This window comes from Falco biarmicus, chromosome 5 (assembly GCF_023638135.1).
Source record: "Falco biarmicus isolate bFalBia1 chromosome 5, bFalBia1.pri, whole genome shotgun sequence".
In the NCBI taxonomy this organism is placed as follows: domain Eukaryota; kingdom Metazoa; phylum Chordata; class Aves; order Falconiformes; family Falconidae; genus Falco; species Falco biarmicus.
This window is the reverse complement of record NC_079292.1, coordinates 34,266,727-34,288,422: the sequence shown is the minus strand read 5'-3', so window position 1 is coordinate 34,288,422 and position 21,696 is coordinate 34,266,727. Positions and strand designations below refer to the sequence as shown.

General features: G+C 39.8%; 1 protein-coding gene across 1 annotated transcript in view; it reads left to right on the top strand.

Moving 5' to 3' along the window:
* TRHDE (thyrotropin releasing hormone degrading enzyme) overlaps positions 1-21,696 on the top strand; it is a 214,307-nt gene that overhangs the window by 124,093 nt on the left and 68,518 nt on the right. Inside the window, exons 8-9 of the mRNA XM_056338965.1 lie at positions 10,227-10,292; positions 12,778-12,965. Of these exons, the coding sequence (XP_056194940.1) occupies positions 10,227-10,292; positions 12,778-12,965 (254 nt within the window). The remainder of the gene's footprint in view (positions 1-10,226; positions 10,293-12,777; positions 12,966-21,696) is intronic.

Genomic DNA, 21,696 nt, shown 5'->3' with positions numbered 1-21,696 from the left:
TTTGTTAAATGAATTCAGTCTTATGGACTTTTTCTGTAGCTTTTTCCACCATTATTTAAGTAGGTTGTAAAAGTTTACATAAGAAACTTCTGTAAGTTGCAGTGTCACAATATTTTTTTCCTTTGAAAATGTTAAAGATGTACAGCATAGTCAAGCCCTGACTTGGATATCACTACCACAAATGGAGGTCCTTTCTCTAGCTCCAAGAAGATTTGAGTGTACTATGTGTACAGCAAAATGCTTCTGTTTAAAGAAAAAAATGTGTTTGAAGTTGCATAATTTAAATGTACAGTTACTGAAAAATGCTAAAGTTAATTTTATTGTTGCATTCTTTTCCTTTTTTGCATGCACCTTAACTAGGATTTTTAATTATGCAGTTGCCCAGTGTTTTCTACATAGGAAGATGTCCACTTACAAAGTGGACCATGCTAACTGAATTGTCCTTCTATACAATAGCTTTGTATACTTTTCATTTGCTTCATACTCCCAGTTCCTATCTGCTACATGCAGTTCTCTTAGATGCCATCCAGTTATGGTATCAGAGTGCATCACCAACAGTTAGTGAACAGAAGATGTAAACATAGGGAGGGAAGTGGTGGTGCTAGCCTCATTTTAGAAATGGACATCTAGGCCTACAGAAATTTATGTTAAAATTTACACAAGTGTGGAGTATGAGATGACCAGTGCAGCACTTTTCCCTCCCATGTGTCTTAGTACTTATGGATCAGAAGAGTTTATGTGTCCAAAGCACAGCTTCCACTGGCTTGATCGTCAGCTGCAAGCGCTCAGCATGGCTGCAGCTGAGCTGCTAAGGGGCAGCAAGGTGGGCCTTCATACAATGTTGATCGTACAATTAATATGGCTTTAAAGGAGTGCCTGCACATTTTGGGGGAAATTGGACCCATGTGATTAAAATAAAAAAGATCCATGAAGTTTGGATACCTATTTTGGAACCCAAGAAGATGTTCTGTTGATGTAGCATTATAAGCTATTTCGCATATTCAGGACAGACTACGCATCACATTCAGAGTCCAGCTCTGCCACACATCATGCCACAGGGCCGGACATAATGCACCCACGATTATAGCAGCCGTGCATCATGACCGCTGCTGACTTTTGCCCAATATAACGTAGGTGCTGTTCAGAGAGAATTTTTTCCTAAAATGTTGCATTAGCAGCATATTCCTGTTTGGCTATATTAACTTCTTTCCCTCCTTTCTGCTCTGCTTTGTTCTCTGAGCATTTGGATCAGACAGTTTTGTTTCTTGGCTGTCAGGGATTGCTGAGAGAAATGAGACATGGGCTCTTTGCTTTCTGCTTCAGGGCCCTAATCTCCCTCTAAGCTTAAGCATCTGTGAGGCATCAATGGAGGGAGAGAGAGGGACTCTCTAGCTGCTAGGTCACCTAAAGCTGATCAGTGCTGGGAAAAAGCATGTCCCTGAAACAACATCACTTCCCTTCTGACCTTTAGACCCATCCTCCAGTGCAGGGGAATACCAGAACTTTTCACAGGAAAGAGTGACAAGGTAAAATGTGCTGTTTTTCCATACTTTCTTTCTGGTGCTGGCTGAGATTTTGGAGAAGAATTCAGGCTGAAATGGACTTTTTTAAAGGTAAGATTTCAGCTCAGACAGGTACATTTTGGTGACACTGGAGGTCCCAGCAGAGGGAGTTACGAAGAGTGATGATGGGAGATAAGGCTCAAGCTCAGTAGTGGGCAATAGTGCCCACGTTCAGAGCAAGGTCACAACCCATGTCGCTTTCATTACGAGGAAGTCATGCTGTCTTTCAGCCAGGATAAAATGTTGCTTTATGGCTCCATCACTAAAGCTTCTTACAAAAAGAAAAACAATTAGTATATACATGACTGACTTAACTTTTTAAGTTTATTTACTTGGAACAGGATTGCTCTTTATGACAATGTTACAATCAGTCATATTGCAGATACTGCATATGTATTCACTTGACGTGTTTTTAGTCAGCTTCTCTTATTTTGTTGCATGTGAAATTCAGTTATGACTATATTCTCCTTCATTTTTATTATAGAAGTTATTAAGAGAAAGAAGGATATGTATGAATTCTCAGGTAACATCAGCGGGCTGAGCAGCTATTTAAGAAAATGTTTTCTTTTGGAATAAAATTAAACAGCTTTCCTGATACAAGCCCAGTGGCAACCTTGCCTCTGTTGCTATGAGGCAGCACAGTGGGCTATACGGGGTGCTGGAAGTACGTGTTTTGTGTGCAATTCTGCCGTCCTCATGCAATCAAAATTTCTATTAGCCCTTTAGAAGCCAGTGGGGATATTTTCAGCACAAAGATTGCAGTACTGAACTCCTAGTTAACACTTAATGCAGGCTGGAAATTAAATAAACCTACTTCTATTCAGTCCAGTGGAGGACATTCAGAAAAAAAAGCTGAATCCCTACTGGATAAAACAGGCTTTCATCAAAACTTTCTCATTCTCCTCCTCCTCTTCCTTTCTCTTTCTCTACATATATTTAAAGTTCAGTTCCTGTAGCTAGGTAGGCACAGTAGCATACAGCCAGATGTAAATTTTAGAAGGTGTCTTCATTTTGCAAAATTAAATGCAGCTCTAGTGACTGTTTTGTATGCTGGTCTTTTGCACCATGAGAAATATTTGCTCAGTAGATACAAACAACAAATAACTTATAAACAAAGTCGAAGCTTCACTTTAAAGTTACTGCTTTCCTATTTGTTATTCATTGTTACTGTACAAATGATGCAGGTCATTATGATCTAGACACAGTGGCATGCAAATCACACTTACAGCAAGTTTTCTTGAGTGATTTATGGTTAACTTTTCATAGTAAGTAGCATTAATTTCTCTCCAATTCTGGGGCTTCTATAAAAAGTGTAAAAGAAAAGTACAGCAGAGATTTTTTGCCTGGTTAGCAGTCCCTGGGCATAGTTCAAGTTAATGCAGAGAAATGAGCAGCCAGCTTGTCACAATTAGCGGGTGCTATCCAAATATCTCTGGAAAACATTCCATCGTTTTTTTGTGTGCATTAAAAATATATTTATTGAGCAATATATGGGTTTAGGTTCAAATGTATTATATAACCAAACAAGGCAGAACTAAAATGAATGTACAAGTTCAATCAAATATATGCAGTTCAATTTCAAGGAGTACTTTATTTCTGTAAGATTTGTTCTTACCTCAGTAGTTTAGTACCACTACCAAATAATACATCTAATATATTTTTCTTTAAAGCCAAGCTTAATATACTAGCAGGTGTCTCACTGCACAGCAGATACCGTCAGACTCTGCTAGGCAATAACTCTGCAATCCTTCCAACTGTTCCCTTTAGACTTCCCATGTAAACTGTTTTGCCACCACTCTGCAATTGCTGTTGTTGTGTTTCAGTGGAACCTCCTTCCTGTTCATGTTAATAGTTAATAGGTGAAGCTGAGTTTTGCAAGGGAAATAAATGTCTCCATTTAATAATTCTGTTCTTTTAATAAGGATTCCCAGCAAAGCAGGATATATTTTAAAGTAGCTGGAAATTTGCCTGAGTACAAATTTTCACAAATTTTCAATCTGTTTTAGATGCCCCATTCACATTGGATTCACTGAGTTGCAATGCAGAAGAGGTATTAATTACAAAACTGTGCTTCTTACAGTGGTTTGAAATTTGATTCTTGAAATGACGTGGGCTGTGTTGATTTCAGTTGGGTTACTTCTGATTTACAATACTGGTCTCTTACCAACAAGAAGCAAGTAGAATGAAGAAAGTAGTCCCGTTAACTTAATGATGGCTCTTGCCTCCTCGAATCTCTTACTAGTTTCTCTTGTGTCTCATATTCTCTAAATGAATGTTACACTTCCAACACTGTGGCTGAGTTACTGTCAACACTGCTCTAATTGTTCTTCCACTGAAATCAATGTTAAAAATCCCATATCATATCAGAATTGTCACTTCTGCTGATCTGATTATTGTTAGAGCGCATGAAAGTATCACAAAGGAATTAGGAATTACAAAGGAAAAAGGACAAAGTAAAATACTATAATTATGTGAACTATTCAGCATCATTTGCTCTAGAGAAAATTAAGATTTATTTCCATATATGGTTCCAGTATCACTCTTCCTGATTAGTAGTTATAGCTTGCTGTTTGGATATAATGATTTAATTGTAGATATGACATATTGACAGTGGATATTTTCCAGTTGCTGCTGATTGCAAGCATTGTATGGCTATTGTGTGTGAAAAAGATCTAAATATACCTTTTGAAAATAAAAGGCTGGAATTTCAGCTGGTGTACGTTGATGGGATTCCACTGATTTCCTTCCCTGGGATTTTATGCATTGATGGAGATAGTAGTCCAAAGAGTAGGCAAAACACAGCTGAAGTATACTGCACACCTTTCATTCTTTTTTTAACTTCTTTTTGCCAATTTGTGAGTTTGAATCTAGAAGTTAGCTGAAAAGTTCCTGACAGTGGACATGTTAAACACTGCTTTCCTGTGGTACCACATGAAAATGTTACTTACTCTTAAGAATTTTTAAGTGCTTAATGTAGCTAATGGTAAAAATACAGGCTTTTAATTCTAGGCTTGTTAGCTGGTGAGTAACTATTTTTTCTTGGAGGAACACATTTTAATGCAATAGTAGATTAAAGTGTAGGAAGGGTATCAACACTTTTGATCCTCTGGTAGAAGTCACTTACGGAAGTTAAAGTATATTCCGTGACTAGTGTATTCTGTAGGTGGGTGGTTTTTGACAAGACTGCCTGGAAGCAGTTTGGGGCACTCTTATTAAAACTGATGTAGAAGGTGGAGAAGTTGCTTGGCTTACCTGACCTGGAAAAATCTGTTTCCAGGGTTTTTCTGAGCTGGCTTTGCAGTGCTGCTTTGATAAGTGGTCTGAATACAGCTGCTCTTTCAGTTTGGATGTAGCTTTGCAGCTTGATTCACTGGTACAAATTAATTCTGACACAAATAGAGTTAACCCCCATCTAATTTGCCTTATACAGTGTTTACCATGACTGATAAGGTGAATTTACCTACTCCTTCTTTTGTACTCTACTGCTTGCCTGACTGCCCAGCCAGGAGGGTGATCGCTTCTCTTCCTTAAGGCTCTTTTTCAAGGGTTAGTCTGTTGTACAGGTGAAAAAGACTGCAAACCTAGTTGGTTATTTTAGCTTTTCTATTCAGTAGTCTTCCTGTCATATGGGAATCTTCACTTCTTTGTAGCTTGCTGGTAGTGCTTTCCTCTGGTTCTCACTCCCTCTTGTTTGTCACTCACCATTGCAAACATATGCAGTACCTTCCTCCTTCTGACCCTTGCCCAAGCTTTTCTATTTGAATGTTAGGCAATGTCAAGATAATATGTGATAGCAGCTTTGATGTTAGCAGTGTGAAGGAAAGGGGGAAAAAAGGTGGCATGTTATAGTCAGCAAGTCAGCATCTGTCAGATGGTGTCTGGTGGCTTAAGATTAAGTATACAAATTTCTAGGGAAAAAGCCATGCTGGATTTGATAGCTGGAGCCTTAGAGCCTGATTTCCACCTGAACTGAATGTTTTTTATTAGTAGCTCTAAATCTTTGGTGAGATACAGCAGTTGTGTATAAAACTGTTCAACAAGAACATATTGTCGGCTGAAGGGAGGAGGATGTGCACCCAGGAGTAGGAATGAAATACAAAAGAGGGAGGTAAAGGCACGACTGCTGTTTCCTGAGCCCTGAGAAATGAGGGCATTCAGAGTAATGTAGCCACAAGAATTTGATGCCATATTTTGCTACTTTTCTCTCATTCATCTTATATGGTGGAATTTCCCAGTTATCTTTAGGGGGGAAAAAAGAAAAAAAAGGTAAGTTATTCACTGTTAATCTGTTTCAGGTCTCAGCACCACTCATTTAAGTCGGGAGCTGTTCCTTCAGCTAACCAACCAACTTCAAACAGATAAACTGAGAAAGGAGTTTGGTCCTAGAATTGATGTTTCAGTTCCTGGTAATAGATCTGAAGTCCCCCTGAAAGTAAGATAAGTGTTTGGAGACTTACCTCCCCTTTACACTTGTTCAACCTCTTTGCATTTAGCAGCGTGTATCAGTCACTACCTTGTGTTGTGAGCGTTATCATGTTTGGGTGGTAGTGTTGTTCATTTTTTTGAAACAGAGAGGCTCAATCCCTAGCAGTACTGAGAGAACTAAGATTGCAAAGGGGTAAAAGACTTTTTCCTTTTAAGTAATCTCCTTTTCTTAAAGGAATCTAATACAATAAAAGTTGCGCAAGCTTAATTAATACAGCATCACTAAAACATTTGTCAAAATCCTTCAGCACCTTTCACTGTACTCCTACTACTGTTCAAGCTATCTGCTTCAAAAAAAAATAGTGCTTTCAAAAGCACTGAGCCTTTTAATTTTTTGGGGGGAGGGGATTGAGATAACTATTTGACAAAATATTATAGTCTAAATCTGGGAGTTTTTGCAAGATTGTAAGTTTTGATTGTACACTATTTAGACTTTGTTCTCATGGCGTAACAGATTCTGGATAATGTTTTTTTATTTGATGTTAAAAATTGCTAAAACACATGTCAGAAAACCACATTGAATAATATTTTTTATTGCTATAAGTATCATATTCCATTATTTTTTGACAAACGGTGGCTTCATGTTTTAATGCCAAGATGTTAAGAAGAATATTACAAGAGGATGCTTGCTGAAAATGCAAACCAAATTGATCATTTTTGTGTGCATATTTGATTAAGTTTCATGTTGAGTGACACTGCCCTAGGATCTGTGAACTCTCTTTCTCCTTTCCCCATGACAAAAGGTTTAGAGGTGGCATTAAAGTGAAGGAGGAAGGGAGAGTTGTAGAAGACCACTCTGAGTCTTGGGTTGTTAAAGAGGTTTTTGTACCATGTTTTCTCCTCGCACATACCGTAGGGTTATAGCGAAAAGTTAGGAAGGTGGCTGAAGCGTATCTTCATGCTCCAGCATACTCCACCTGGTGGAGCAGCTCTTGTAGGTGATAGACTTGCAAGCTTATGATGGGAAGCAGCATTGCAGCCAGATGGCTCCGGGCATATGTGTTTATAAGAAAGTGGCTTTAAGTCACTTTACCTCCTTTGGAGCTGTGCTGAGCGCAGCTTAGATTCAGGCAGCTGTGTTTTCAGTGTCATCTTCCTTTTCTGTTCCATGGCTTGTGTCTGTTTGCTTTAATTCTTTTCTACTCAGTGTAAAGGCGAAAGGGTGGCTGATCCTGCCCTGGAGAATTACAGTGAATGAGGACATGTCTTCTGCCCCTTTACAAGCTAGTTAAGACTTAGATATGGATCCCCAGGGGGAAGAATGGATTATATTCCTGCTTGGTCCATCCTTGGAACAGAGAAGCAGGGTATATATAGATTTTTGACTCCTGTTTTAGTACTTCCTGGGATGTATTTGATGTTGATATGTATAAGCCTTTTCTCTTCCTTTTTAAGTTTAGTGTCCGTCCATGAAAGGGATTTCAAGGGAGGCTGATAGTTTGGTGATGAAAGTTCAGGCTGGGTCATGGTAACCCTAGCTATCTTTGAAGTCAACAGCTTGGATGATGGTAACAAAACATAAATTTGCAGGATATCTGGGAGTGATTTTGTCTGGTGGTGTTCTCAGTATAAAACCAAGCTCTGGTTTGAGGACACGTATGATACAGATCGGTAAAAGCATGAGTGGCTTGGGGAGAGTGAAGCAGGGAACAGCAATGCACTGCATCTTCTAGTGCCGGAGCTAGGCAGCAGCAGAGAAACCCATCAGTTGGGCAGATGTTTGAAACGGGTGTCTTCACACAACAGATCACTGAAGTGGGAAACACTTTTTTATAAGCTGTTGCAAATGCTAAACATTTTTATGAGTTTAGAAAGCAATTGGCCAAATTCAGAGAAGATAACTGTGAACTACAAAGATACTAATGTGCTCAGGATTCCTTGTGCCATGAAGTGCTGGATAATGGGAGAGCGTATGGGGGAAGTATCACTGTATTCCTGTCCCCTTTTATACCCTTTCTAGGTGTCTGCTACTGGTTGTTGTTAAAAACAGGATACTGAGATATGAGGACTAGTTCAGTAACCTTTTGTTCTTGTGCCTGTAGAAAATGCACTACATTGGATGGCAGTTTAGATTCACTATTGGAAGCATACTTATTGCACACAGTCACTTAGGGCTGTTTTTTGTGTAGTATGCATTCGATAACACTCCTCGTTTGATGCTAAGTGTATGGTCTCAATGCAACTTTCAGGAAATAATGAAAAAATGGGTGAACAAATTGTATGGTACCAGGACTGTACTCATATGTTGTGTTTATCATTGTATTTTCTTATGTCATTGTAAATGCTAGGGTTCCTTTTGTTTTCCTTTGTGTGATAAACATGTTAGGTTGGAGGATAAAAAATTTTTAACGCAGTGATGAGCCACGTCTAAACCTCCCAAACTGTATTGGGGAAAAACCACACATACAAAAGAAAGGGCAGAAGCATTGCATCTCTTTGCAGTCTTTCTGAATGCAAAATGTAAAAGTAATATTTAATGTCTAATGGGAGAATGGTGAACAGAATTTTTGCCTGGATGGATCAAATCCTCAAGTGTTCCACCCATTTTATTTTGTTGTGTAACAATTCTGAAAGCAAACCTCAGAAGGACCAATACATGCAGCATTTTCTAGTACTGCTTAAAATGCACTGTATATTTGTTGTTATTTATTTACCTCATCCCACTTTTGTTTATTCCTATTTTAGCTTTTAAATTTGGAATTCAACTTTTTTAGCTTTGAAAGCTATTGAATATTTAACTGTGCCTTAAATGATTCTGTATTTTTAGACAAAATGGAAGCACGGTGTGCTGTAGGTGCAGCCTATATAATATTTGTCTTTTTTCCAAGGTAGTCTCATACCATTGTTAAGACTCAGCACTGCATTTACAGAGTCAGTGTTCTCATTTAGCCTTCCTAGCCTGTGATCAAATGGGAGTTGCTGCTTGTTGTACTATGAGTTGGCTGACAAAAGCTAAATCTGTCACAGGTGCTACAATTTGTCTTTCAGAAAATTTGCTTTCCAAATACTAATTATTCCCGAAGTACCTTACTTCACACAAAGCACAGATAATAGAGTCAGCAAATTTGTTCCGTTTTATCATTGTGCTGTAAATTAGGGTTTGTCTCCTACCATTATGTAAAGTGAAGATGGTAGAAATTCAAATGCGGGAGAACCCATTGATTTACAACCTCTGATGTGTTTTTTCACTTAATTCTTCCAATCAAAATTCTTGAAATGTATGTTATTGAAATAATCATTGCTGAATTTCACTTCTGTAATTGAATGAGCTGCTATCTAGGGACAGAGGATGGCAGGAAATGAACATTGCTGTCTCTCCAGATGTCATTAAAAATTGGAAGAGTTTTGTGCCTGAAAAGCCCAGACCTAACCTGGTCATATGCTTAAACTGTTAATTTGGGAAGTTAATTTAATATGATGGTAGATTATCAGGAATTATCTTTCTGGTTCCTATGGGAGAAAAATGGACCCTCAGACACTGAGACTGCAGCTGAACCAGTGAAAGCATTCAGTTTATAACCCCCTTAGACTCTGAGTTATGTATGTTGTGAAAACACACATGTAGGTACCTGTGTGCAAGCATGGAGTTGCATTCCCGTCACCTCTCTTCCACTGCTCCCCGTCAGGGAGAGCCTTTGCGATAACCTGTTAGAGCCCCAGTTGCCAGTATGATGTATGTTGACATTGAAGCTTCAGTATCTCCCTAGATAAGAGTTTGTTGTTCAGGTAGGCTGTTGCCCAGTTAAATCTTTTGTGAAAATCTAGCTGTCATCCAAGTGAGCAAATTTTTGATACTAGGTGCAGAATGATCTGCTAAAATAGCAACTGGAACTGTGTTCCAGCAGCTTCTCCTTTCATTGCTGGGAGTTACCTAGGAACCCCTTCTGAGATTAGACAAGTTAACTATATATTCAAAATATTTAGCCTATGGAGTGACTTACACAGAGAAGGAAAAAAATTTAATGCTGTAAATGAAATTTTTAGCAACAATTTTTGCATTGTAAAGTAGCTTAAGAAACTGTTTATTTACTCCCTTAGGATGAACATATTGTATATTTCTAGATTACTGACAAATTTAAACATTGAAGTGATTTAATTTCTAATAACAGTGATTCACAGCTATAGGTGTTTGGCATGTGTATAGTAATACTGATTTGTATTTTTATTTTATTTCTGTAGGACTATTTAACCATTCACAAGTATGGCAATGCAGCCAGAAATGATCTCTGGAACACATTTTCAAAGGTAAAATGCTTTAATCTATTGCACTGAGGGAGAAGCAGGAATTTACTGTCGTGTTTTTCTTGGTGAGGTTAGGAGTGGATAGTGCATATTGAGATTTTCAGATCCCAGAGCAAATATAAAAACTGATGCAAAGAAATTCCATTTGAGTTAACCTAGTGGCAACATCAAAATATGTTTTTTGCGGCATTTCTATTCTTTGTTATGTTAGAATATATTTCCTTGCTTGCGCTGTCACTGATGTGCAGTTAAAGATACTTCATGGAATCTGCTATCATTGACTTTAGTGGCAGCATGCTGAGGCCCATAAGCTGGAAAGCCCACGAAAGTGCTGAGCTTTGGCGTTTACATCGGGTCTGTTTGTGATTTTGTGTGGAGTTATGATTTTTGTGAAGAACAAAACTATTAAAGCTTTAAAGTTTGATGTAAGCAGGTAACTATTTACTGTAACATTTAGCATGCTGTAGAGACTTATATTTGTGCTGTCCATGCTCCCTTTGATTGCTATGCCCAAGCTCATCTTGAGTTTCTGGAGCCTGGTTCAGGGATCTATAAGGGCAGGAGTTTAGTTTTCGTAAAGTAAGCCAAGCACACCTGAATTTCTCACCTACAGAGCTAGTCCGGGCACTCCAGAATAAGGACAGACTGCAAGGCAATGTAGAGTACAGTCAGGGAGTTCGGGCACAGGTACCGACTGAAGCTATGTGTAAACATGACATCTAGTTGTAACTATTGACACCAAAGTTAGGATTCAGCTGGAGTTCCAGATATCTTCATTTATCTGGATGAGCAGCTATATAGATATAAGCTTGGTGTCCAAGCTCCAGTTGTCAATGAGGACTGGATTCAATTGCCTGTTCATAAATACCTTGTAACGACATTTACCTTAATTTATCCTACCTGGCTTCCAGCTACTGCAGGAGATAAACATGTCTGCTATAGGTCCACCAGTTCTGTGAGAATGTGTTGAATGTTTAGGACAACGCATTTGACACTTGGTGCATAGGAATAACTGGAGCCCTATAAACCTAGTCAATATAGTCAGCAGAACATAGAGAGCAATTCAGTTGACTAGCCACTACATGATTATTTTATAATGAGCCTGAACCATTGACTGTTGACTAGGGACTTGAGATAGTTGTTCAAATATAGGCAACTAGCGCCACATTAGGTACAGTAAGATGTTCAAGACATTCTGGTGGGTCTAATCAATTTGACACAAGATCTGTGGGGAAATTGATACTCTTCTGGAGTGGCAGGGCAAGGTCAAATGACATTAGCTACCTATGTGTGGGCAACTGAACTGACTCCTATGTCTGTGCTGACTGTTGATGAGAATTGAGACATGTAACATACAGTCAGGCTCTTAAATTTATGTCTTAATTTGAAGTTGAATGCTACTGCAAAAGTCTTGCTTGCTTGTCACCTGTCTCTGTTAAAGCTTTTGGGACGGTTCTGGGTGATGGGAGGTCTGAGGGATGAATGTAATCTTGAAAGAACAGCAGAACCCACAGCTAATAAAATGGAACAAAAATGAGACTGTATTCTGGTCCCTAACCACTATGGCTGTACCGTGTGCTCAAATCTATTGTTAAGACTAATAATTCCATTTTCCTTACCTGCAAGCACATTTGTTGCCAGCTGCTTTGTTCCTAATGCATTGCAATTGCAGCTTCAGTTCTGAAGACTTCTTGCTGGGTTCTGCTTGTAATCATCAGAGGTTGCTCAGTCTGTGATCTAGGACTGTTAGGCAGCTAGGGAGATTTCAGTTGCTGAAGAACAAATGATGCCTGCCGTCCTTCTCATACCCAGTCTCATCCCCCATGTTGCCATAGTATCTCTTTTTTGTTTCAGATGAAAATCCACTTGTAAAACAGCATTTTTATTGACATATGGCATCAAATATGAACACATTAATCCTCCTTGTGTTATAACAGGTGCAGTTTATGGAGGAGCTGGGGATATCTTGGTGTATATAGCCTCACATTGAACGTGAGGGACAGTATTTTCAAATAACTAGTCATTTGATTTTCAGAACAGAGAAGCTCTGTACTTTTAGAAATCAGGCCCTTTGAATATGCCTTACTGTAGGTACCCTAGATCAACTAACACTGAGATTTTTTTAACCTTATATGGTCAAGAATATCTTTTGGAAATAGCCACCCAGTATTTCTGTGGCTCTTGTTAAAACCCTGTAAAGCAGACTTTTCTTCTGTTACAGCAAAAGTGCCTGGATGATGTAGGAAATGGGACTTGCTGACTCCTCCTCTCTGGGAAGATTGCTCAATGTTTATTTTTAAGATATACAGAGACTGTTGATTAAATCATGTAGTGTGTATGTACTGGGTGTAAATGTGTGTGTGCGCATGTGTGATGGTTATTTAAACCTCTAAAACTAATTTAAGGTCTCTGGGACAAAGAAAAATATTAATTAATGTTTGGTGATGATACTGCTTCAACATACTGAAACTTTTATTTTTTCTTGAAGGCTTTAAAAAGGGTTGGAAAAACTGTAAATATCCAAGAAGTAATGGATCAGTGGACACTACAGATGGGTTACCCTGTTATCACTGTCTTGGGAAATGAAACTACAGGCAATGTTGTTGTTATCTCCCAAGAGCGTTTTGTTTATGATAGGGATGCTAAACCCAAGGATCCTGCCCTTGGAGACCACAGGTACTTACATTTCTCAATATCACTCAAGAGGCTGTAGTTGTTTATGTAAGTGCTTCATGTGTCTGTTTTTATGAAGATGGCTCTTTGGAAATCTCTGAGCTTTCCTTGTTATCAATAGCATGTGGTGACCCTTTCATTTGAACTGTAGTAAAGGCTAGTTAAAAGAATTGAAGAAAATCATTGGAGTAATAGAACCAGTTAAAGCTTTTATGTGCCCATTTGCATCCTGACAGTTCTCTCTGTGACTGTCTTCTGTGTTACATCACACATCCATTTCCTGTCCTTTTCTTTTGATTTTATCACATCCCATGAAGTAATTTGGAATGTGGTTGGAAGGTCTGATAATTCTTTTTAAGTAACTCTTTGGAGTGGTCCTCTCCATGCTCTCATACATTGAGCAGGCAGACGTAACCGTGTGTTAGATACATACCTCACTTGACTTGGGAAGCAGTCAAGAGCTGAACTGGACCTCTGTACAAGGCAGGGGGTTCCAGCTGTTCCATTTTTAAAGCCAGCTGAACTGGCCCTATGGGGACTGTTACACTGGCTGAAACCAGGTCACTTATGCATGCTTGCCCCTACCCTTTTTCCACTTCTTGGATCGTTTCATTCCTGCTCCCAGCTGACTCCACACACCACACACTTCCTTCATCCCACAGACAATCTGACATTCCCAGCTGATGCAGGGGAATCCTCATCTTATTGTTTAAAGCAGTTTTGGCATCATATTTTAAAGCCAAGAATATAGAGCTGATAATAGAGAATTGCATGATAGCCTTAGAACCTTCTGTGTTCACCTATTCATGCTTAGTGGGAAAGAGGGCATGCTGTCAACCTTGAGTACTCTGTGTTTGTCCAGTAGATTTAAATCATTAAAAGGTAAAAAATTATTACCAAATTTTGATTGACACACCTGGAGCTTATAGAATATTCCTGTTGAGGAAGGCCTAAATATAATTATGTTTATTGGGTGGGGCTCAGAAGTTTGTTAACTTTTTAGAACATGAATATTATGGAACTCCAACATGATACATCTGTATATAGTTGTTTTTCTGGCTGTATTTGAACAACCTAGAGGGGTATTAAGCATCTGTTTAAGTTCTGGGCTGAAAATAGTTCCTTTGTGAAAAAGAGATGAAACAAGTGAATGTGGACTGTCAGAAGCGTTCATGACTCACAGTTCAGTGCAGTGTGAGAGAGATTCTCCCTCACTCGCTTGAAAATTTCTTTTGTGCAATTGTATATATGTGTAATGTAATGTGAGTGGATTTCACTACTCAGAAAAAAAAGAGATTATTAGGTTTTTGATTGATTAAAACAGAGATGTTAAACCTTTTAAGTATTGTAGAGACTTTCTTAAATAGATTTGCTATGTACTCAGTATTGATTGTAATAACTGCTGCTGTAGAGACTACTGGGTGTGTAAATGTATTGAAGGTGGAATATCAGGGGTGATGTGGTGGGTTGAACCTGAATGCCAGGTGCCCACCAAAGCTACTTTATCACTCCCTTTCTCAGCCGGCCAGGAGAGAGAAAATATAACAAAAGGCTCATGGGTTGAGATAAAGACAGAGATCACTCTGCAATTACTGTCATGGGCAAAACAGAATCAACTTGGGGAAATTAGTTTAATTTTATTACGAATCAAAATCAGAGTAGGATAATGAGAAATAAAAAATAAATCTTAAAAAACCATCCTCCCCCACCCCTCCCTTCTCTCCGGCTTCAGTTTTACTCCCCATCTCTCTCCCCGCTCCCCGCAGCGGTGCAGAGGACGGGCAGTGGGGGCTGCGGTCGGTCCATCCCACGCTGTCTCTGCTGCTCCTTCCTCCGCAGGGGGAGGCTCCTCACACTCTGCCCCTGCCCCAGCCTGGGCTCCCTCCCACGGGGCGCAGCCCTTCAGGCACAGGCTGCTCCAGCCTGGGTCCCCCGCGGGGTCACCAGCCCGGCCAGCAAACCTGCCCCAGCCGGGGCTCCTCTGCCCACGGGGCCACAGGTCCTGCCAGGAGCCGGCTCCAGCCTGGGCTTCCCACGGGTCACAGCCCCCTCTGGGCATCCACCTGCTCCGGCGTGGGGTCCTCCGTGGGCTGCAGGTGGGGATCTGTTCTGCCACAGACCTCCATGGGCTGCAGGTGGGGATCTGCTGCACCGTGGAGCTCCATGGGCTGAAGGACACAGCCTGCCCCACCATGGTCGTCACCACAGGCTGCAGGGGAATCTCTGCTCCTGTGCCTGGAGCCCCTCCTGCCCCTTCTGCACTGACCTGGGTGTCTGCAGGGATGTTGCTCTCACATGTTCTCACTCCTCTCTCTGGTTGCTGTTGTACAGCATTTTTTCCCCTCTCTTAAATATATTATCCCAGAGGCACTACCGCCACCGCTGATGGGCTTAGTCTTGGCCAGCAGCAGGTCCATCTTTGAGCTGGCTGGCATGGGCTCCATCAGACATGGGGGAAGCTTTATAGCAGCTTCTCACAGAAACCACCCCTATAGTCCCCTGCTACCAAAACCTGGCCACACAAATCCAATACAGGTGAGAATTAGTTTTATCTTTGTATGTGACATTAATTCAGAATTCAAACTGTATCTTGTGATATGCACAAGGGTAGTGTTCTACGCGAGCAGTGTTTGGTCAGGAAGTTGGCAAATGTTTACTGATGTTCCATGAGCCCTGATAGCCCCAGTAGATGTTGTGGGATGCACAGAGGTGTATATATATATACATATATAACATCAACCTGCAGGCTTTGCAGGGGTTATGTATCAGTGGTCTAATTCACAGTCCAATAAAGCTGGTGCTCATCTCCCCTGTGTGACCCATGAATTAGGCGTTGGACGCATGGCTCCCTGGGGAACCATAATAGGCACTGTAAATAACGGGGAGCAAATGGTATTTATGCTACATTTGAGGCCATGCTCTTGCAGGGCAGGCAGCGTTGGCTTCCTTAGGGTAGTTTGTCTATGGATTAATTGTGGTGATCATTTTAAACACTACAAAGAGTAGAGCTGCACAAAACACAGAAAAATGTACAGGTTCAGTCCTTTCCAGGAGTTTATCGTCTAAACAGACAACATGATATGCACTGAAAGGCTCCAGGGAAGGCTCTTAAAGCATCCATCTGCCATATAGTCTTTAGTTATCCAGAGGTGGGGCTGTAGTTCGTCATGGCACAGCAATAAACATCATTTATATTACCTTCAGGGTGATGAGGAGTTTAAACTTGTGGTTCAGACCCTCTCTAGGCAAATTTAACTTTGCCTTACTGTAGAAAGAGTCACTTCAGAGTAGGTCTTTCAGATGTATCTGCTGCATAAGAAGTATAAATAGACAACTGAGTATTTCAGAACAATTCTAGTTTTATAAAATGTCTGTGCTTTTCTTTATGCTATGTATTTATGCAGCAATTAACTGTTGAAAATGAAATATGGAGCAGCATATTTAATTTTTTTTCTGAAATCATATAGAGGAATATAGAACCAGCTAGCAGATTTTTCTAAGTGATAAATAATATACGTGAAAATTGTTGATACCTTTGGCAGTGGTTTACTCCTCATTCTGCCTAGTCTATTACCATAAGTGTCTTTAATTGTACTGCAGAAGAGAATGATTACATATAGTTGATTTTCCCATCTCATGTACAATTGGACTCCTTGTCTCTATAACTGCAGAAAAATGTGTTTCAAGGGCCATACATACATAAACTGTGATTTATTTGAGTGCATAGAATTGGCTGTATGGCACGCTAACATTTGGCCTGAAATTATAGAAGGCATACAGTTTCACTTCTTTGGAAACTGAGCATAGATTTTACTTGACACTTATGCCTTTGCATGATCCATAGTCCTCATTTTATGAGAGAATAAAACTAACAATGACAGACACCGTTTCAAAGGAATGCCATTCCTCAGAAGGGCCAAAATGACTGGCTTTGATTTGAATGTTGAAGCCTGTGGTTGGTACAATGTTTCAGTAACAATTTCAGCTTATCCAAGCAAAAGTTTAAAAATCCTGTAATAACTGTATAATTCATATTCTTCCCCTGAATAACAGTCCTTTAGTTATGTGTAGGTTCAGTCCAGTATACCCCTGTGAGCATGGATTATGCCCTTACATTATGAGGGTACAGGGGAGGAGGTGATACTCCATCTGACAGGGTTCAGTGGGTTTCCCTGCTGACAGAGAAAATGATGATTTTAAGGCAGTGTCTCATCCATCATTACAAAAATAGTTCACAGATATGACAAGAGATCTTACGAAAAATAATCTGTGGTCTAGACAATAAACTAACCAGTTTTAATGAAATCCATAAACCTTTTATATGCTGTATTGAAGAGCGGACCAAAGCTTTCTAGTTATGGGTGTAAGTTTTACCTTTTAAAAATATACAGAGCTTGTCTCTTCAGAAGTGGAGAAATAACCTTTCCAGTGTTATCAAAATAATTAAGTAGGTGTTACTGAGGCAGTATTCACTTGTGTAGTGTTTTTATCATGCACGCAGATTCCATAGCTAATCTTTGCTTGTTCATGGTAATATCCGAAATTATGAGGTGTCTTGTGAGGTGCTGAACACAGCTGGCTGTGAGGAAAGAGAAAAAAGGAAGAGGTAAATACTGGGATACAGACAGGGTACTCAGGCATACTGTAGTGTGGCAATCCTCTGTGCCTTTCTCAGTGTGCCTGGACTAGGGATAATTCAGTTAAACAGTGCAAGCCAGGGACTTGCCCAGCAAAACTAGAGCTGTACAGACTCATAGGTCCAACACCATGTAGTAATTACAACTGAAAGGCTTTACAACAGGCAGCAGAGCTACTCAGCAGTCACTCCACTCCAAGATGAATGATGCACTGAAAAATTTATTTCCCTTCAAGTCTCTTCTGAATTTCCTACACAAAGCTCATTTATTCAGGCTTTGTGGAAAAAGGACTGTGCTTGTCCCTTTACTGGTAATTATTTGAGTAGTAAAAACATAGCTGTGTGTGGATATTGCCATGTGTATTCTTGCTTGTATGGCATTATCACTTGAGCAGTGATGAGGAAATTACTGTGTCCACTTATCAGCTGAGGGGCTAGGTAAACACAAAACAAAATGTTAGGAGCACAAGGGGAATGCTGGTAAGTATCTTTGAAATCCTCCTAGAGCAATTGTGGAGTAGTGTAGCATATGTAGTATTAATTATGTAATAAAAAGGACCATAATATGGACAAATATTGTTCCATAAGCTGAGGAAAAAGGGATAACAAAATATAAATAGAAAAAGGAGTGCTCATTTACGTCCCTGTCTCTGGGAAATACCATCTAATATTCCATTTTCTCGTGTCCTTTGTGTGTTTTCTTGTTACACCTTTTCATCTTTACTATACCTGAAGGATTACACTTATATCAGTGTTTCTACTAGAAACAACTTTTGTGTTGCTACCTAGGGAGTAGATGGGGTACCTTGGTTCATCTTGGCTGACCCGAGTGCCTCTATATCAGCTTATAATGATGAAAAGAATGGGCTCCAGGTGAGGAAGGTACTGGTGTATGAGGCACAGAGGAAATGGAATTATCAGGAGTGAGATTAAAAAAATCAAGCATCCTTAGTGGCGCACAGAACTGTGCGTGAACACAACCAGATATTGATTTAACCAGGTTTTTTTGCTGGTCAAGCAGGGACTTGAAAATACTTGTTCTTGCAGAAGAGTGTGAAAGTGTAAGGAGGTCCTTCTCTTTACACGTACACTGGTGTTTAGTAGAGGACAGCTCTGTAACACCAATAGATTTTGTGTGTGTAGAGACAGTCCTTAACCCCAGCAGCCGCAGAGAGGACCGTGCTGAGCAGAGTGTTGCTTCTCCAAAGGAGCAGGCAGAAGAACTGCTTTTGTGAGTGACCTGGAGGAAGCCTGCTGGCCTCGAGCACTGGCGGGAGGAGTGCTTTTGCTGTTGGATGCCAGTTTTTGCCAGACTAATAATACTTGTGCTGCATGCTGCCTGCTGAAATAGCATCTTTTTTTGTTGTAGAAGCCACTAGAAAGTCCCTAGTCTTTTGTCTTGCCTTTTTATTTTTACAGGCTCTTCTGATTGTTACATTATTAAATCAGAATAGGAAATGCTCTTAAAATTTGTTCCTGCACACATTTGTGCTGGTATCTCTTCAGCAAGATTTTGCTGCTAGCAAAGATCTCAGAAATGCCGATTGTAATTTAACACTTTATTTCCAAAACCATTTCACAGCTTCTATTTGCGAGAAATGCTTCTCACTAGGCAAACTTCCAGGATGCTCTGGTATGCAGGATATGGGCAACTTTCAGTGTCAGAATTTGCAGAATGCTAAAGAAGAAAAAATTGGTGTATTGTGTCATTGCTTCATGTGTGGTGGCAGCGCTCGTATCCTGACGGAAGTTAGGCTGATGGGGAAAAGCTGCTGCTGTATTTTATTATCACTGCAGACTGTGTCACTTTCCTCATCTTATTTGCTAATGCTAACTCTTAGAATTTGCTGGATACCCAAACTAGTTAATTAACTCACATTAATTAAATCAATTTCATGGCAGGGGAAGGAGCATGTACTTGAGGGCAGCACTATGTTTTAATTCAGAGTGAGACGGGGAGACATAGAAGAGAATCAGGGCAGCAGTGCTGGTGGGGAGCTGCCTGACATACAGGGGGAGGGAAAGGGAGTGACGTGTGGCAGGATGCAGACACGAGCTGGGGTTTGGGAGCATTAAAGCTGTGTAACTGGAACAGGCAAATACAGAGAACCAAGGAAATGGAGAAGGTGGATAAGGTGGGGGCTTTGGTGAGTTTAGCAGGTTGGGAAAAGGCCAAACAGAATTTGGCAGAGGCAAGAGTAAAGGGAGGGATGGAGGTGGCTTTGTTGGCTTTGTAGAAAGCAGAGATACGGATTCACCATTGTAGATCAGAGAATGAAACTGCTAATGTGCTTCCTTTTTTACCTCTTCTTCCTTTTGCTTTCTTAAGTTGCTGATAATGGATTTTTTTCCCTTGTTTCTGTATGTGAGCCTTCATGCTCAATAGTAGAATCTCAGATTTTATGGCAGAGATACTTTGGTGGGGGAATTCTAGGGAAGGTTACAGGGGAAAGAGAAGCTATCATAGGAATTGTATTTTGATCTTGCTTAAATTCACCATATTCTGAGGAAAAATCAGAACTAAACATTGGAATATGCTGAAAAAAGCTTGGCACTAAGTCTGTGAGAACACATTAGGAGGATTGTAGGCATAGCTAAATGCTACTCTTGTTCCTGCTGGGGGAGGGTCTTTCCTCAGCCCATAGTGCATCCTTCCACTCTGTTCAGAGAAACCTCAGATCTGCACTCTGTAGTGAAGGGACTATGCTGATGGCTAAAAGACAACATAGAGACAGGGTTTGCATGATCAGCACCACGTGCAATTCTGCAAGAACATTTTGCACTGGTGCAAGATGGAGTAGAAGGTGCTGTATTTAAGAGCCTGTATTCAAGGACAAAGAGGCAACTTTTAGAATAGACAACACTGCTTAAACCCAGCTTCTTTCGATCCATCTCTGACTCAGTACCCACAATTGCTTGTCACTTTTGAAAATGAAGCCTTTTGTGTTTTAGTGTAAAAAGGTAATGCTAGGCAGGGAGGAGAAAGCATGTGCTGACAAAAAACTTGTAGTATTTGTTCTTTACCCACAATATTTTTCTAAATTTAGTAAGATACTTTGCGAGCACTGAAACTGAAATGAGTCAGTTTTAGAGAGCCCCATAATATTTATAACCAGCTGATTTATATTTTATTTTGGTATGAAAAGTTAAGGTAAAATGTATAGAAGGTTTAGTAATCAGATAGTTATAAATAGATAATATTATATTATTCAGACAATGCAATTTTTTTTTTTCTTTTCAAATGGGGTAATTTAACTCAATTTAACTCGTCTACACTACCTTGTGTCCACCCTTAAAAAAGCAATCAGACCAAAGGAGAGTGGGGTTTATATAGGATGAGCAAAGGCATACAGCTGTTTTCTAACAGAATATACATGCTGTCATCTTAAGGCAGTTCCACAGGGCAGAGCCGCACATGGGTTCTTTCATGCTACTGCAGCTGTTACAGCACTGAAGCCTTTTCTTATGTCTGGGACTTTGTTGTTTTGTTGCATCGATAAGGGCTTTGTATTTGGCATAAGACTCCAAAGAATGTACACTGTTTCCCTTATTTCAACTCTAGGACTTACTCATTATTGAAAATTATTCCAAAGATTCTTGTAAAATCCAGGAAGAGTTAGGACTATGGTAGAGTAAAGGAAAAGCACAAAATCTCCGTCTTACATTGCTGTTAAACTTGTTAATCACTGTTCTGACTACATATGAATTATAGTGTCAATGACTGTATACATGCCTCTAAAATACATTCCATTGGCATTGAAGATATTTTCCCCTCCATATCCTTGTATTTTGATCCTTATATGGAAAAACCCTAAATGGTCCACAATCTAGCGTAGAAATAGTTCCACTTAGAAGCAATTATCAATCCTTAGTTTAGAATATGCCAATATAATTGTCTTTTTTGACATGTTTCTAAATGAAAGCATACATAATAGACTATATAAAATTAGCAGCTGTATTGAGGCAGAACTGCAAATAAAGAGGCTTACCATCAGAAGCAAGTCATCTCAGAAGTGCTAGCATCTTTCAAGACTAGAATATAAGCTTCCTAGTCACCCTCTCATGCAATTCTAAATATTTCTCCAAACTATAAAGATT